The sequence below is a fragment of the Gekko japonicus genome, unplaced genomic scaffold (genome assembly GCF_001447785.1).
Source record: "Gekko japonicus isolate JY-2015 unplaced genomic scaffold, Gekko_japonicus_V1.1 scaffold431, whole genome shotgun sequence".
In the NCBI taxonomy this organism is placed as follows: Eukaryota; Metazoa; Chordata; class Lepidosauria; order Squamata; family Gekkonidae; genus Gekko; species Gekko japonicus.
This window is the reverse complement of record NW_015162492.1, coordinates 552,469-570,703: the sequence shown is the minus strand read 5'-3', so window position 1 is coordinate 570,703 and position 18,235 is coordinate 552,469. Positions and strand designations below refer to the sequence as shown.

The window sequence follows — 18,235 nt, the reverse complement described above, 5'->3', positions numbered from 1 at the left end:
AAAGAGAACTTCTGATTGCCAGACAATCTTAGGATCTCTTGGCTATACTACACATACTGCCATACAATAATTATTATTATTACTTGACTTTCTCCCCATAGGGACCCAAAGTAGTTTATATTGTTCTCCTCTCCTGAATTTTATCATCCTCGAAACAACCCTGTGTGGTAGGTTAGGCTGAGTGTGTGTGACTGGCCCAACATCACCCAGCAAGCTTCCAAGGCAGAGTGGGGATTCGAACCTGGGTCTTCCAGATCCTAGTCTGACATGCTAACCCCTACACCAGGCTGCAGGAAACTGAGGTGAACTTCATAACTTCAGACTGCAGGTTTGACAAAACCAGAATAGCAAAGAGAGGGATAAGAATCCTCCTCACTGCTATGCCAGCTTTCTAATTGCCAGGAGGGCTTTTTACACAAAGAAGCACTCAGGGTTCAGATCTACCACCCGCAGTCTGAAAGGGTGCAAGTCCTGTGTGAACCAGGACTTTCATAAGGTCAGCGAAGTGGCCTGAGCACTCAAAATGTTATGTGAGCGAAAGGCGGCAGTACCAACTTTAAAAGCAGGAATCAGCTACGCAGACTGCAGCTGTCAGCCACTCTGACACTAATTCAGATTTAAAGTAAAGCTTTTATTATTAGGGTGGGTAAAGGAGAAGAAACTACAAGAAGCTTCCACCTGAGAAGGGCTGCTGGGTGGTGGTGGGGGGCTGTCACCTAATCAGCAATACTGGGAGCATGACAGAAACTGCTGAAGTGTGCAACAGTTAGTGCAATTAGCCACCCATGTTTCAGGGTTTCACAGTACAGAATACATACTGGATCTTTCACTGAACTAATGCATGCTGCAGCTGAGAACAACTGCCACTGCAGCCTAGTCCACTGTCTGGTTATCATACCTAAAGAAGACAAAACATTTGTCTTGAAACACTATGCAGACCCATGGGCACCCCTCCCCCCCAGTCTTATCACAGGTCCATGAACAACAGGAAGAATGATCTGTGCCTGATGTCCACCTCTTCCCAGCACCAGGCTGGCGTAGTGCTGTAGGATTCCTTGCCAGTTCCCACTATGTTAGAGTTCAACTTTGTGAAGTTGAGAGCACAAACAGGCCAGGCGGCACAGTAGCTGCTACTGAATGTAGGTGATCCAATGGCTGTTTCGCCACCTGAGGCTGTGGCGGCCACATTAGAAGGAAGAGGAGGGTTTCTCTTCAGTGCTGTAGAGTTTGCGAAGGCTGGAGTCCATCAAAAAATCCACTGACCTGCAGGGAGTTGGTAAGAAGAAGACAATATTGAAACAGCGGAACAGAGAATGTCAAAAACAAAGCTCCCTTTTTCTTTTCTTTTTGCAGTTCTGGAAAAGTGGAATTCCTCCTGAATTGTAAGGAATGGTGCTGACTTTGATTCCTGCAGGAAATAAAAACCCACACCACAATCTGTGGGAAATACTGCCTCCAGATATGATTCTCAGATTTATTTATATGCTACAAGATTTATATATATTTCTGTGCTACAAGATTTCACTTTCTTTCTAATCTTCTAATCCTCATGGATAAAATGCTGTACTTTAAAATGTGCACCTGTTTGCAAAAAGAAGCAGATGAAAGCCAGGTAAAATGAGGAACAAGCACAGAATTCCAGACGAACTGACTGCCCCAGGCTGAAGCATCTGTACACCAACTTGCGCCAACCATGAAACAAGTAAAAACAGCGCACAAAGTTACTTGAAGGGCAAAGATTTTGAAATAGTTTACAGTAATGAGCCACAACATAAACAGTAAGGAAATAACTTTTCCAAAACTTCCTATCTTTAGGGAAACCTGCACAGGTAAACAGCCTGAAATTTTAACAAAGGTCACAGGAGTCTGAGTCATCGTCCAAAGCACCCATTCTGTTATGCACAACATCTGCCAGCATGACTACGGTGGGCCTCATCTTTGCCCCACATGAACAGATGCAAGATTTAGAAAATGTTGTGTGCAATTGCACATTATACAGATTATTGGCACTGTATTTCAGAGACACTTTCTACTCCACAGAACCAACCATTTTACTGAGGAACCCTTGCTCAGCTTCTTAAAAAATGCCAAACTCCTCCAGATGATTTGAAACTTACTGCTGGAAGAGAAGGCAACACCCCAACCAATGCTGCCTCTAAGATGTGGAGTCTTGTGAGCAAAAATTCTACTTTGTGAGCTACCGGCATTAAAGTTGTGAGCGAGCGATTTGGCTACTGCATAAATTAGTTTGCTCTGGAGCCGTCCTTCCTGAGCGAAGACAAAAATAATGGGTGAGCCGGAGGCTAAAAAGCTGTGAGCTAGCTCACATGAACTCAGCTTAGAGGGAACACTGACCCCAAACCCAAACCCCAAGTCACTGCTGATATCACCTGGGATTAAATTGTTTCTTTGCCAACATAAAGTGACCCTGAGCATGAGAGAACTGAAAGCAAATGGATAGGACAGAAAACCTGTCTAGATTCAGAGGGCAGCCAGTGCTAGAAGAATCCAAGCAAACCTGGATTTGTAGCAGCGGGGAACACCGGTGACTTTGAACAAGGCCAACAGCGATCAATTGAGAAAGGACAGTGCAGATCGATGAACCAGAACACCATGTTGCTGTGATTGTGCAAGATACAAATATCCAGGCTTATTTTTGATTTAGAGCAGGACTGCATTTGAGGGCAAGGATTTTAAAGCCTCTGGACTAGGAGACTCACAGACGAAGCCCAGTTGAAACTCAGCTGAAGTCTACACATTTGATCTAGCATTGCATATCGTATGACGTACATAGTCTCACCTCTGACATAAACTCCCTAAGTCAAACCACTGGAAGATTAATGAGCAGATTTCCAGCACATCTACAGAAGATTCTCTAGCATGTTTTTGAATAGTTAAATAGCAGTTGTGGGGTTTCTATGATTCAGACAGGGGCACGGGAAGTGGCTTTTCACCCTTCCTCTGTACTGTATTCTTGACCTCAAATGCCCTCCTGGAGTTGCCCTTTGGAGAAAACATGTAAGTTGCATGAACATTGCCTATACGTTTCCATCCATCCAAGCAAGGGAGGGAAGAGTTAAAGATTCCATGGTTCCTATGGTTACTATTTAACAATACAAAAATTCCACTAGAGATCCAGTTAATAACCTTCCAGTGTCTCCCCTGATTTGACAGCAAGTAGCTTTAGGAAACTTCCCTCTCTTGTCCTATCTTCCTATCTGCAACATGGGGAAACTGATATTGGTCTATGGATATATTTACTTTTTAATTTGTGGAAGGCATAGGCTGCTTCCTAGCCCAGGGGTCCCCAACCGTTTTCCAGCCCATGGTCACCACTGGAATTCTGACACTACGAAGTGCGGGCAGCCACAGAATGGCTGCTGCAGGAGACAGAGCCAGCCACAAAATGGTTGCTGCAGGAGACAGAGCCAGCCACAAAATGGCTGCTGCAGGAGACAGAGCCAGCCACAAAATGGCTGCCGGAGCTTCCCTTCGGTCACACAGTGAAGATCCTTGTGCTGTGGCAGCAGCTGCTGCGAAAACAACCTTTTCAAAAATCTGCACAGCCAACCAAACCTCCAATGGCCAACCAGAAGCCCTGCTGGGCAAAAGCCCACCTAGCCCCACCCAGTTTCTAAAAACACTTGGCGGGCACCAGGAAAGATGTCAGTGGGCACCGTGTTGGGGACCCCTGTTCCAACTCAAGCTCTGGGGCTGCTGGAAGGATTTCCAGGACCATGTCTGGGAAGAACTTCAAATATTCCCCCTAAAGCACTTTAGAAATGTTAAGGACTTCTTACGCTTTGTAATGTAGGTAAGATCTGATATGCTTATCAGCTTATTTATTCAGTCTTGTGGCTCCCTAAGGATCTTTGGTCATGGAAGGTTATACCCTTCCTTCTGGTCACGCTGCACAAACAGGCAACAGAGTAAGTGGTATGGAACCTGGATTTTCTGCAGATCTGGCTCAACCCCAAGCTACGCCTCAGAGGCTAAAGGAGCCCTTACCTGTCAATGGGTTTAATGATGAAGGGAATTGCCGAGAGGCCTACAGCTGTGGTCGCCCATTTCCTGACAGAGAGGGGCCAGCGGGTCATGCTGCCCATGAGGTAGAGGGAGGCTGCACAGGTGCGGTTAATGGTGAATCCGGGAATGACCACGGAAGCCAGAGCCTGCCATATGAAGGTGTCCACTACCGCCACGGCTGCTCGCGTGGTCCGACCTTCCCCGCAGGACTTGGCCTGTGTGAACCACCATCAGAGAAAGCATTAAGGAATGAACTCGAAGGATGAGCTTAAGACTTTTAGGAACTTGAATTAACACGACCCATTTATATTGCCACTAAATGTTCACAAGCATGCTTTTTAATAATATGACTGATCTGCTATACTTACTTGTGGTCATTTGAAGCTATGGTAATACTTGTGGTTCTCAAACTTTTTCAAGTGGGACACACTTCAGAACAAGTTCAGGACTCACTGAACTTGCTTTATCATCCAGGACTGACTCACAAAGTAACTGCACGCTACTTTTTTCATCCCCAATATAAAATGACAAAATCTTACACCAGTTATACTGAACTGTTTTTCCATTTTTCATTGTCATATTTCCATTTTCCATTGTTATTATTTATAAATGCACAGTGTTTCTGAGCAGCCGGCTGTATTCCGTGCTATTTCACACACAGTGCAGAGGCAAATCCAAATTTGCCACCGAGTCCCCCAGAGTTTCCTCTCCCAATTCATCCTGTTCCTGCAGGCTCCTTTTCCTGGACTCATACCCGGCCTGAGAGTTGCAACCCATTTTTGGGTCCCAGATCCAATCTGAAAACCACTGGCTAATGTATATTATCATCGTCTAGCACAGGGGTCCTCAAACTACGGCCCGCGGGCCACATGCGGCCCGCCGAAAACATTTATCCGGCCCGCCAGGTGTTTATTTATCCTGCAATAGAGGGTCTCCTCTGTGGATTCCACCAAGGGCTCCTGGGAGGGCTGCGCGGGCGAGGGCTGTCTGGAAGAGCCCTGCTCGGAATTTGTTCATAGTTTTTTTTAAAAAAACTATAGTCCGGCCCTCCAACAGTCTTAGGGACTGTGAACTGGCCCCCTGTTTAAAAAGTTTGAGGACCCCTGGTCTAGCAGAATGCATGTTTTAAATATCCCCATATAATTCATTTTCCTGAGCACCAGCCACCTCTGATAATCCTCCCTGATTGTGTATTTGGTTTTGTTCTTCTCTCTTCTTAAAAAAATATGGCACTGTAAGCCCTCTGGGGCAGGGACCAAAGCCTTCCCATACAGTGCCTGGCTGACATGAGTTTGGGCTGTGTAAATATTAAAACAACAAAAGGGTTTTAGTGCATATTTTACTGCAGTAAATAGAGAACACCTATATTGGTCTTGGTTTTCTTGCCCCTCCCCTTATCCTTTTGTCTTGCCCCTTAGCCCCTCCCATACTTGACCCTGGCCCCTTTACAGAAATGGGCAATTATAATTGTTTATTACATTTGTGACTCCCGTAAAAAAGCACCCACAGAAAAGTAATTTGGGAAATCAATTATGTGACCATGTAAACTTCCTGTTTTGCTTGCCTCCCTTACCTATAAAAGATTACAAAGTGAAAACCAGGGCATGATTAACAGTTCATACACTCACAGCCAGTGCTTTCTTGCCCTTATCAATGGCATCTGCTGTCACGTAGGCTGTTGCCACTCCATAGCTCGTCCAGACCAATGAGACAGGCACAATAGCCCTGAAGGACTCCCCAACCTCATTGGCATATCCTGCAACAAAGGGCAAAGGTCACCAAACGCCTCTCCCACAATCCCAGACTTTACACACTGCTACAGAAAGAATCTTTTTTGTAAAAATTACCGATAGCAGCACACAAGCAACCATATAAGTGACTTTCAGAAGTGAGTATATTCAGTATCTGTTGGAAAGGGCAATGTCTGGTGTACAAAGAAGAAAAGACGACCCTGCAGGGGGCAGCAAGAAGACACTTTTAGATAGGGTAGTGAGGTCAACATCTTCTCTCAGGGCAATTCCCCTCTTCTCGCAAGCACCACACTCAGTCTTACCCTCTCTCTCAGCTAGAGATGTAGTCAGGAACCCAGCTCTGTCTCTCCTCTTTAAAATAAAGTATGACCTTTATCTACTCTTTAATCAGGTTGTGCACTGTCGCTGTGTTCATTACTCTGCCAACAGTATCTACACATTTTTTAAAAACCCGCCTACTTCTCACAGCATCATCACAATCTGTCAGCCTTTCTGTAAAATACAATTTAGGCCGATCTATCCCTACTTAATCTAGACAACTTTGTCCTGAACATAAAAATAAAGGCAACAATCCTGGCTGACCTTCAGTAATGTCACAGAATTACTGCGAACACTCTAGTTGTAAAGAGGTAATGCCTCAGAATGTGGAAATCTACTGTAAAGAACGTGACAGGTTGGTCTGGCTGGCAGGGCCCATACAGAGTAGAGACAGAAAGAACTGGGTACTACTGATGGACAGAGTATTGAACTTGATTGAAAATTACCTCTTACTTCGAGTCTTCAGTTTTTGCTTAATTGGATCGTGGTGAGCTAGGTCATGGATTGGAGAATCATGCCATGCACACGGCTTGGTACCGCCTGTGAACTGCACCCAGACTTATTGAGAAAAGTTTTTTTAAATGGCAGGCTAGCTCAGGCCAATGACCCATCAACGAAGATTCTCTTCTGAGTTTATACACAGAAGTTCATAAGCAGCACACCCTATTACGGGTTAATATCACACCCTGCTCCTGGGTGATCGACACTGCCAGAGGTCATTTCGTAGAAAAAGAGGTGCAGGAGCTCATTAGCATAACTTATTTGCATATGCCACACACCCTGACATCACCGGAAGTGTGTCAGAAGGCAACACCCACCGCTCAGGCTCCACTGGACTGTTTCGGATTGCTAGCTATGGGGTGGGGGGGAACGCACAGATCTGCCATCACAGAGGAGGGAGAGCTTGTACCTGAAGGTGGGCTCTGCAACTTACCTGGCTGCTTCTTGCTCCTGGGAGCAGAGGACGGGGTTTGTTGCATGTGCCTACCCCCTGGGCTCCTTACTGCCGGAGCTCCACTCCTGTGCGCTCCCGCAGGAAATGACCCCTGGACACTGCAAAGCATTGTGTCTGAGCTGAAGCAAGGCAATAGGAAACTTTTGATCTGTGAGGGCTGATCCACATGTGTAATTTATCAGCCAGTTAACATGTATGTGTGAATCAGCACTTAGTCCCCAACATCAGGTACTCAGAGGTACTTCAATATGGACAGTGATTCAGCAGTTGATAATTGCCACCACCAGTTCAATTCTTTCCCCAGGCTGCTGTTACCGCTCTCATGTTTCAGTGTCAAATGGATTCAGCTACATACGCGGTGCTCTCTTTCGTCAACCTCAAAATCAACAAGGGACTGCTGGATTCATTCAGATATAGCAAAGTGGCACATGTGGTGAACAGATTAAATTCTTGCATCACCCACCCTGCCCCTCATTTTTGGGACCAAAGGCAGAACAAATTGCACCTCCTTTCCACTGATTAACATGGGGCATAATTCCACCAGGAAAATCTCATGCGCAAAATTCATTGAAAAAAGCTGTGCGAGAGCTCGCAATATACTTATATCAGTGGTACTTGCAAATGAGCACAACCCGGTGAACTGGTGTCCTCCTGATATGTGGATTACATCTTTCCATCTCCCACTCTGCTGACTTTAAGGGTAACTAAAATCTTCTGCTCCCCTTGGATCATAAGTAGAGACGCCTTTCCTGTCTATACATTCTCAGTACAGTGTTTCACCTCCACTGTCCATGTCAGCCTCCTGGGACTTGCTACAGCAGCTGTTCTTGATGGATTATATTTAGCAGTTTTTTGGGGAAGTGCTTGATATCCTGCACAGGGCAGCTGCTGCTTCCTCCGTCTCCTCCTGGTGTCCTACATGAGCCCTTCTCAGGACTGGAGATGGGATGGAGGAAGGTCTCCTTGATAAAAGCTGTTCAGCCCAACTCAGCAGAAATTGCCCAATGAATGCAGTTTTACACAAGAATCTGTGCTTCTCAAATTCCCCTGATACAAAGTGTATTTGTAAGTAGCTCCATTTTACACTCAGAAATTGCTCTATTTTCCCGTCAGATGCCCCTGGCCTCCTGGAGTGTTCTGCAGCTGTCTCTTCTAATTGCCTGAGACTATTTCGGTGCATGCCAAGATCTTGTCCCACAACCCACTTCTAGAAACACCTTGGCCATTCTAATGTTCAGTGCTCAGTCTGTGACAAAGTTGCCGAATGCATCTGCTAGCCTACACAGGATTCAGCTGACACCCTTCTTTTTTTGCCATGTAATTTCAGTGAATGTCTGACTGGGGAGACCCAGATTCAAATCTCTGATCAGTCATGAAGTGTGTTTCATTACTGGTGGCTAATCATTAAGGTTTCCCTTTCTCGAAAGCCAGTCGAATCCGACTCTAGGGGTACAGTGCTCATCTCCGTTTCTAAGCCGAAGAGCCAGCGCTGTCCAAAGATGTTTCCGTGGTCATGTGGCCGGTACGACTACAAACCAAGGCACACAGAACGCTGTTACCTTCCCACCTATTTATCTACTTGCAATTTCTTACTTTCGAACTGCTAGGTTGGCAGGAGCTGGGACCAGAGACGGGAGCTCACTCCGTCATGCGGCACTCGGGTCTCGAACTGCTGAACTACCAACCTTCCGGTCTGCAGTTCAGCGTCTTAACCACTGAGCCACCACAGCCCCTGGCTAATCATTACTGGTGGCCAATATGTCTCTTAGCATTGCAGGGCTGTTGTGAGAAAGTGGAGGAGGTGAAAACCACATATGGTACTCCTGAGTTCCTTGGAGGATGGATGAGATAAAAAAAAATGCAGTGAATAATATGCATAAAACCAATGGATGGAGTGATATGACCAAAGCAAATCTAGATTAGATTTTCTGCCACACTCTCTGCATTGGGTTGCCCTTGAAAAATGTTCAGAAACTTTAATTGGTGCGGAATGCTGCACTCAGGATGTTGACTGGAGCAGGTTGTAGGAACCATAATCATTCCAGCCTTGACCAATCTGCGCTGACTCCCAATTTGTTTCCAGGCCCAATTCAAGGCGCTAGTGTTGACCTTTGAAGCCCTACATGGCTTGGGACCAGCATAACTGAAGAACTGCCTACTCCCTTATGAACTTACCTGACTGCTCCAGTCACCTTCCAAGGCTCTGCTGCCGCCGGTGCCCCCTGCTTTCTGAGACTAGGTGGGTGACAACCCAGGAAATGGCCTTCTTGGTCACAGCACCAGAACTCTGGAACACAATTGTCCCCTTCTGTTGCTGGCTTCTGCCAGCAGGTGAAGGCTTTTTTGTTTCGTCTCAGCAATCCATCCTTCCTGCCTGATGTTTTAATCTTTATGTATGTGTACTTTTCCTGCCAACCTTGCAGTTCGAAAGCAAGAAATTGCAGGTAGATAAATAGGTACCACTTCGGTGGGAAGGTAACAGCGTTCCGTGCGCCTTGGTGTTTAGTCATGCCGGCCACATGACCACGGAAACGTCTTCGGACAACGCTGGCTCTTCGGCTTTGAAATGGAGATGAGCACCGCAACCCTAGAGTCGGACTCGACTGGCTTTCGAGCAAGGGAACCTTTACCTTATGTGTACTTTAACTTTGTTTTAGTGATGTGTTTTTGTTTGGTTTTAGTAGCTTTTAAGGTGCATTTTTATTATATATGTTTTAAATCTGTTAGCTGCCTTGGTGGCCCAAAGGAGGGCAGAAAGGTGGGGTATTAAGTTCTGTAAATGAAAACAATAGATCAATCCAGGCTCAGACCTCTTTGGGACAGCAGCAAGTGGGCAAGACTGCATTGCACAGCCACAATCTGGGGCAGCTGGAGGTTCGTGAGGGCCAAGGCTTCCTTCCAAGAGCCATGTGAAGAGGCCAAGGCTGAAACCCCGGGGAGGGGCTGTGGTTCTGTGGCAGAGAGCATCTGCTTGGCATGCAGAAAGTCCCAGGCTCAATCCCCAGCATCTCCACCTAAAACAGTCAAGTAGCAGGTGATGTGAAAGGCCTTTGCTTGAGAACTTGGAGAGCTGCTGCCAGTCAGAGTGGGCAATACTGACCTCAACAGACCAATGGTCTGACTCACTAGAAGGCAGAGAATTGCATTGCCAGAGCAGGGCCCAAAGGCAGCTGCCAGAAACCAAAAGTGAAGCATTTCCCAGCCCAGAGCCCCATCTAGGAGGAGGGGCCTGCACTGCAGCAAGCAAGAGGCCATAGTTCACAGCTCAGGTTCCCACTACTGGTGCCAGGTTGGGCCAATCACACAGGCCAGTGCTGCTGGCCTCTCTTTCTCTGCATCCAGAGGCCACTGTGAACTCATCAGGTTAGATTCCAGCCCAAGGCCAAACTGCACCTCCCAATCAGTCACAACAAGGAGCACCTGGGCTTTTTAAATGACAAGCAACCATGATGGCAGACTGCATTTAGGAACAAGAAAAAACTTAAAATCTTTCTGGTTATTGTTCCACTTAAATTCTCTCTCAGATCACACTTCTCTTCTGTGAGGAGAAAAGAAGTTTTAGAGGGAAATTTTGAGCAAAAAAAAAGCAGTCAGAGGAGAAAAGATTACTTCCTGCTCAAGAACGCAGCCTCCCACAGAGGTTTTTAGTCTGCAAAAGAAAAGATGTTTCTTCCCATGTGTAGCTGTGGCAAACGTGACTGTCCAGATTGCTATGTTCAAACCCCAAATCCTAGTCTTCCCAGGAAACAAACTATTTCAAAATTTATCCTCACTTATTTCCAAATATTCCGTCTATAGTATCTGTATACAGCATCCTGTAGTACTTTCTATGCTGCACCGGCAAGGCGGGATACAAACTGAAAGTAATAAATAAAATAAAATGAATGCCCAGGCCTTCCAAAGAGAGTGTTTTGCTCTCTAAGCACCTCACCGGCTCTCCATAAAGCCTCGGTACACTCCCCTTCTCAATGTCCCTCATGGGCAGTCACCAAGTGCCCATATGAATATCAGCTTCCAGAATTCACATTCAGCACTTCTGTGCTAAAGGAAGAAATGAAGTGAGGGGACAGCCTGGCAATTCCTTATCTTCAGGAGCCTTTGTTTGTATGCCCGCCCGCCCGCCGGCCCCCAAAACAGCCTTCACCCAAGGTCACAGTATGGGAGGGCCACACGCGTTTCTTTTCCGCCCTGCGAGGCTACCCGGCTGCTGATGGGGGTGGTGAGGGTGATTCAAGAAAACGGCATGGGGGGGGGGGTTTCACACACACACACACACACACACACACACACACACACACACACACACGTGCTCCGCTCGGATCAACCTTCCCCCTTTACGTGGCTACTCAGAAGTTGCTGTTTTCAAAGTCCCGACACGGGTCTCCCCGGTCACGTCACTCCCCAGCTCGACTACCCCCAACTTCCTAACGACCAGGACGAACGGGAGGTCACCCACCCCTCTTCCCTGGCAGAGCTCCTGTGTGCCTTCAACGGCTACCTGACAAGCGCGGGCGGCACAACCGTCGCCAGACTCGCCACCACCCCTGCTGGATTTCTACCCTGCCAGCCACACGGTTGTTAAAGGCACAGATGCCCACTCTCCCTGCCTGCGCCCGGAGGGCACTCACCCAGGTAGCGCACCCACGTGTCCCTGTACAGATCGGGCGGAGGCGGCTGTGGCGAGGGCGGAGGCTCCCCAACGTGAGTCGCCATCGCCGGCCGGACTCCGTTGGGCCGATCGCAGCCACCGCTGCCGCCTTCACTGGGCCAGAAGCGGCGCCCGCGAAGCTCCAGCAGGCCCGGCTGCCGGGGTCTCCCTCCCCAGCCCTCGCCGCATGGCGCGCCGCTCTGGGAAGCGGGCAGCCAATGGAACCGGACGAATCCGACCCGGGCCGTCCGAGCCGCCTTCCCACTGGCCGCCTGCTTAGAGGGAGGGCGGGGAGAGCCCGCAGGAGCCCCCCGCCTCCCGCCCCCCGCGCCAAACTTCCTCTCCGAGTCCTGCAAGCAGAAACTCAGGCTGCGAGGGTTTCTAGAGCCTGCTAGCTTGGGGAAAGAGATTTTGGGGGAAACAGATTTTTATTTTAAAAAACCTTTCCGCTTACATACAGTTTGTTATATGCACCTTCCACGTTGCAGACACATATTTTAGTAGTTTAACCCTCTAACTATATAACCTATATTAAACTGAACCTGCTAGCTCGGGGCTGCGCCAGGGCTAAGCCGTAGGGTGAAATGCACCGCCCGCGTTAAAGGCGGCAGGCATGCCCATTTAAAAGATCTCAAGTATCAAATCCTGAGAGAGACTTATCTCTGCCTGAGAACTGACTGAGATGGTTCAAAAACACGCTAATCAGGCAGCCGTTCAAGAGGTGCCGTTGTTCCTGATGCGCGCAGGCAGCAAGGGGAAAAGCTGTACCTGTTGAACTTCTGACTGACTTTGTCTGAAACCTTTCCACCCTCTTCCCCATAAGCATAAATCAGTTTAACTAGCTGTTATATGAATGGAGCCTGTCACTTACCAAAATGACAGCTTTACAGGATGGGATATTCAATAAATCTCTCCTGTATGGAGTGTTTCACCTGGAATACATTCCCAGTTTCGGGGAGTGTCAATGTCATTAGCACAGTTATGTACATCTGATACACAAATCTGTCTGCGAGCTCCCGTTGCCAAATTGGAAACACACAGTCTGCGCCCAACGAGTTAGATCATATCTGTTTAATGCATTGAAACAGGGAATACAGCCCCCCCCCCAACAGCTAGGAATCCAAAACAGTCCAGTGGAGCCTGAGTGGTGGGTGTTGCCTTCTGACACACTTCTGGTGATGTCAGGGGGTGTGGCATATGCAAATAAGTTATGCTAATAGGTTATGCTAATGAGCTCCTGCACCTCTTTTTCTACGAAATGACCCCTGCCAGGAGATATCGCTTTTGTATCTGCAGGGAGGCTCTGGCTGCCAGGTCAGGGTTGGGAAATACCTGGAGATTTGAGGGATGGAGCCTGGGGAGGGGAGGGACCTCAGTGGGGTATAATCCCATAGAATCCAACCTCCAAAGCAGCCATTTTCTCCAGGGGAACTGATCTTGGTTGCCTGGAAGGCAACTGTAATAGTGGGTGATCTCCAGGTGCCACCTGGATGTTGGCAACCCTAGGGAGCACCCATCCAGAAACAGCTGCCTCCATGATAGAAGGATGCTTGGCTTGGAACCATCCCTCCTGTGATTGGCCACAGCCCTCATAGCATGTTGTGATTGTAGACCTAAAGGCTATGTTTGCTTATGTAAGCCTAGTAGGAAACCACACAGCGGGTGCTTTCAGTCGGTGTGCTGAGAGCGGTTTAAACTGGTCCGGTTCTGACGCAATTATCTTTGATCTGGATAATCACGATCGCACCTCCCTTATCCCGCCTCACCATGCAGTCACATCTCTCCTCAGTGTCTATACTACCAATGTGCGGGAGCGTGTGTCAGCGGGTTTTTAAAAATTTTTCTCAGTATGCGCATGTGCATAGGTGCTCATAGAATGGGGGGAAGCTATCATGGCGCATGCACAGAACCACCAGGGCAAATCAATCCAACCCCTCCAACAAAAGACTTCCCCTTAAACTTTTGACCCGAAAATAGCCTCTGTGAGATCCCAAACTCATCTAAACGCTAAAATGAGAGACCGTTTAAGCATCGGTTTTATAAATGTGGAAGTGAAGCTCCGCCTATGCGCACACCACCAACGCTAAAAGAAAATGGTGGGCAAAAAGTGGAAGCCTCGGGCTTCCGCAGCAGCTTTCAAGTAGGGAGGGGGTTTAAACCACCGGAATTGGCTTGACACCGGTGGAGCGATCACACAGGGGAAAAATGCGGCTTTAAATGGGAGAACTGAGAAAACACCACTTGGAACTTGGTAACAAAATACTCTGGGTTAAAGGGGGTTTTGAGCCGGAACTGGGGACTGGAGGCAGATGTTGACTGTGTGATTGTGCATATAAAATCTGTTGTTGAACAGTCACAACACCAGATCAAATGGTGTGTCTGAATGCACCCAGCTACTTGCCTGCATGCTGGTAAGTGAAGCTTTCGTTCTGCAACCTTTGATGCATGCACCTTGCTTTTTCTGGATTCACCTCCCTTCCCTGATCCAAGCTTGAAGAGGCAACATTCTACTTAATGCACAACTTGGATTATGACAAGGCAAACTTTATACTCCCTTAAGAGGTACACTTAGTGCCCAAAGTTTTGACTTTTAAACTTGGTTCACACTTGCAGGAGATCAAGAAGGTAGAATGCTGAGGCAGTAGAGCAGATAACGCCACTTTGAATTGCATGGGGAAGGATCACATTTTTTGGCATGCTTAAAAAAAACTTTTAAAAACACAGTGCAAGCAGATAGCTAGCACAGAAGGGAGACTCAGTGATTATTTGAATGTGTGAAAAAAGCCATCCCAAATAATCCTTGCTTTCATCTTAATTCACACATTCAGTTGCTTAGCTCAATCAAGCAATGTACAGGTATGGTATGTGCAAAGCAGGCCTCGGTGTTGGTCAGCTGAATTTTTGAATGGCCTCTACTGAAACACACTGCAGGGAAGGGGATGTGAAAGAGTTCTGTCTGCTGCATTATAGCTGCAATGGCCCATTCATACATGCAAGCAGTCACTGAATGCTGCCATTGTCAGCTAGTAAATATAAGAAATGGACCCACTGGGAAGCCAAAGGTTGGTGGATTCCTAGTCCCACATCCCAGAGGACTGCAGTGCTACTTCATAATCTTGAAGGGACTGAAAGATCCCTTCCTTTTCTCTAGAACACTCAGTCCAATTTGCTAGAGCTGTGTGTGGGTGTAATTTGATAATCTGAGCCTTCAAATGAGAAAGGTGGGTATGGAAGAAAGATTTAGGCGCTAATCTGCTTCTCGTTTATGGACAAAGAGACAATTAGCACCACTAGATGGCGATCTTGTAACGCCATTTGGCTCCAATAATCAATGTCACTTTAAAGGTGACCTCCTTTCGGCTGTCACAGCAAAGTGAGCAAGGAGCCCCGTGATCTATATGAGCGGGTTGCACAGACTTCAGTCGGAAGACAGAATAAAGCAGAAATTCCGGAATAGCAACAGAGCTGACATCTTTAAATAAGGAACACTTTTTCTTTGACTCAAGTTGCATCCTTGAGAGACAACACTCTTCGTTAATCCGTTTTATGTCGTCTGCTCCGATCTGGCTAAGCACACGTTTTTCTTTAGAGCCTCGCGGGCTAAATTGAACAGGGAAGCTGCACTCAGTCTCTTGGGTCTCTAATGAGTGTTCCCTTCCTGGTGTTTTTTTTGTTTTTTGGTACGACGTGTCTCCAAGACGTGTTTGTCCGACATATTTTAGGTTTACACAAACATTGAATTCTACGCAGGGAGCCATGACTGTACTCTCTAACAAATTTCAGAAAGGTAGTCTCAGGGAGCAATCCTAATCAGGTCTACTCGGAGCGAAGTCCCCTTTTATTCTATGGGACTTACTCCCAGGGAATTGTTCTTAGGACTGACTTTTGATATGCGAAAGAGGAATAAGTGTATTGTAGCGTGAATTCCCGTGGAGTACAGCCCCACGCAGATGCATCTGATGACGGGCCCCGAAAATTCGTGCGACGCCAGAAGACTCTTTCTTCTTGCTCCACTAGGCGGAAATAATCGTTATCATATTGAACACTTGTGAGAGGAGATGGGAATTGGCAAATGATCCCTAACATAACCTCTCCTCTTTTCTGCGGCCGGATAACTTCCACCCTTAACAAAGATGGCTACAAACCCACCCTAAATCCTCCTATAGCAGCTCTGGATAATAAACACGTGGTCTTGAGCGGCCACAAGAAAACCAATAGCGGGGAAACTGCTGGTTTTGGGGCGCGCTATTCCAGCCAAGGTAATTTACAACCCAGAAAGTGAAGAGCGCGATGTGGTTTTCCTTATTCGGTGCTGTGGGCAAGACTCAGCCAAAGAGAGAAGCGCCTTTATATCTTAATGCTAAAGCGTGTTGTTAAATATTTTCTTTTTGAAATCGATTTGACTTGAAGATAGATCGAGGTGGGTAGCCATGTTAGTCTGTCTGCAGCAGTCGAAAAGAACAAGAGTAGTAACACCTTAAAGTTTAACAAAATTTTATGTCAGGGGATGAGCTTTCCTGAGTCACTGCTCACTTCTTCAGATGCAGCTAGAATGCGAGTTCATCACTTGACCTGAAGGTATCTAATTTTGGTTGGATTGGGCCCTTGAGAGGTTTTTTTTTCATGCTTATTTCAGCTTTCTGCTTAAATTCCAGAATGAGGAGACCTCAAGTTTGCCTGTCTGGGAAATTTCGCAGTAGTAAAGGTAAAGGTTCCCTTGCTCGAAAGCCAGTCGAGTCCGACTCTAGGGTTGCGGTGCTCATCTCAGTTTCAAAGCCGAAGAGCCAGCGCTGTCCGAAGATGTTTCCGTGGTCATGTGGCCGGCATGACTAAACACCAAGGCGCGCGGAACGCTGTTACCTTCCCACCGAAGTGGTACCTATTTATCTACTTGCAATTTCTTGCTTTCGAACAGCTAGGTTGGCAGGAGCTAGAAGTAGAGACGGGAGCTCACTCTGTCTTGCGACACCCGGGTCTCGAACTGCTGAACTACTGACCTTCCACAGACTGCAGTTCAGCGTCTTAACCACTTGAGCCACCGCAGTAGGTTTTATCAAATTGGAGCCATGGTACTGTATATGTGAATTAATCATAAAGCATCCCACCAGAAATGGATGCATTTATATTCCTCTTACACCAAACTCATGGGCCTCTCTAGGACGGGGGCCAGGCCTTGTAGACCCAGCTCTTTCCAATTTGGCCTGGAGACCAGTGGCTTACAGCGTCAAACAGGGCACCTGTCTAGTAAATTCATGGTTGTTAGTGTATTTATCAACAAATACCACACACTAAATTATGCAATATTTTATGTCAATATATTGTGCTGTGAAATCTATTAGCAACATTTCAGTGACGGAGGAGGGCTTCAGGATTAGGAGTTGCTCTCTACAATGCTGCCTAGACCATTTCCTTGTAGCTGGAAGGCAGGGGAGAGAAGACACATCTTGAATTGGGGGAGGGAATGGTGTTGGAAGTCCCTGGTGTGTAGAACTTGAAAAATGGGAGACCCAGGTTCAAATCCCCCTCTAAACATGGAAGCTTGCTGGGTGACTTTGATCCTGTCAGGCATTCTCAGCCTGCCTCACAGGGTTTTTGTGAGGATAAAGTGGAGAACATAGAATCACAGAGTTGGAAGGGGCTGTACAGGCCGTCTGGTCCAGCCCCCTGCTCAATGCAGGATCAGCCTAGAGCAGTGGTGGCGAACGTTTTAAAGACCGAGTGCCCAAACTGCGACCCAAAACCCACTTATTTATCGCAAAGTGCCAACACGGCAATTTAACCTGAATACTGAGGTTTTACTTTAGGAAAAAAACAACTCATACATTAACTTAAGATGATCCAAACAAAGTAAGGAAAGCAATCCCAAATGCTTTCATTTACTTAAAATTATTTGGCAGAGAATTCGACACTTTAATGATGGTCTGGGCCTGGCTGGGGTGATGGCACGCGTGCCTGCAGAGAGGGCTCTGAGTGCCACCTCTGGCACCCGTGTCATAGGTTCGCCACCACTGGCCTAGAGCATCCCTGACAAGTGTTTGTCCAGCTGCTGGTTAGAGACTGCCAGTGAGGAGGAGCTCACCACCTCCCTAGGCAGCTGATTGCACAACTTTTACTGTTTTACTGTTGCACAACTTTTACTGTCAAAACGTTTTCCCTAATATCCAGTTGGTACCTTCCCACCCTTAATTTAAACCTATTATTGCAAGTCCTGTCCTCTGCTGCCAACAGGAACAGCTCCCTGCCCTCCTCCTACCCTTTCAGATACTTAAAGAGAGCAATCATGTCCCTCCTCAACCTCTTCCAGACTAAAAATTCCCAGGTCCCTCAGCTGTTCCTCATAGGGCTTGGTCTCCAGACCCCCAATCATCCTCATTGCTCTCCTCTGCTCCTCTCCATTCTGTCCACATCCTTTTTGAGGAGAACAAATCCAAGCTGCTTTGGGTTCTCATTGGGGATAAAGGGTGGGGTATAAATAAACTCCTCCGGGTTGTTCTTTAGGCAAACTGGGAGTTGCTCAGAGCTACATTTAATTTTGTA

General features: G+C 47.2%; 1 protein-coding gene across 1 annotated transcript; it reads right to left on the bottom strand.

The window, feature by feature from the left end:
• Positions 1-235: 235 nt before the first annotated feature.
• On the bottom strand, positions 236-11,905 carry MTFP1 (mitochondrial fission process 1). Its single transcript, XM_015406028.1, has 4 exons — positions 11,679-11,905; positions 5,655-5,782; positions 4,009-4,241; positions 236-1,263 (listed from the first exon to the last, which is right to left on the bottom strand). The coding sequence occupies exons 1-4, from the start codon at positions 11,761-11,763 to the stop codon at positions 1,188-1,190; spliced, it is 522 nt and encodes a 173-aa protein (XP_015261514.1). The 5' UTR covers positions 11,764-11,905; the 3' UTR covers positions 236-1,187.
• Positions 11,906-18,235: the final 6,330 nt, after the last annotated feature.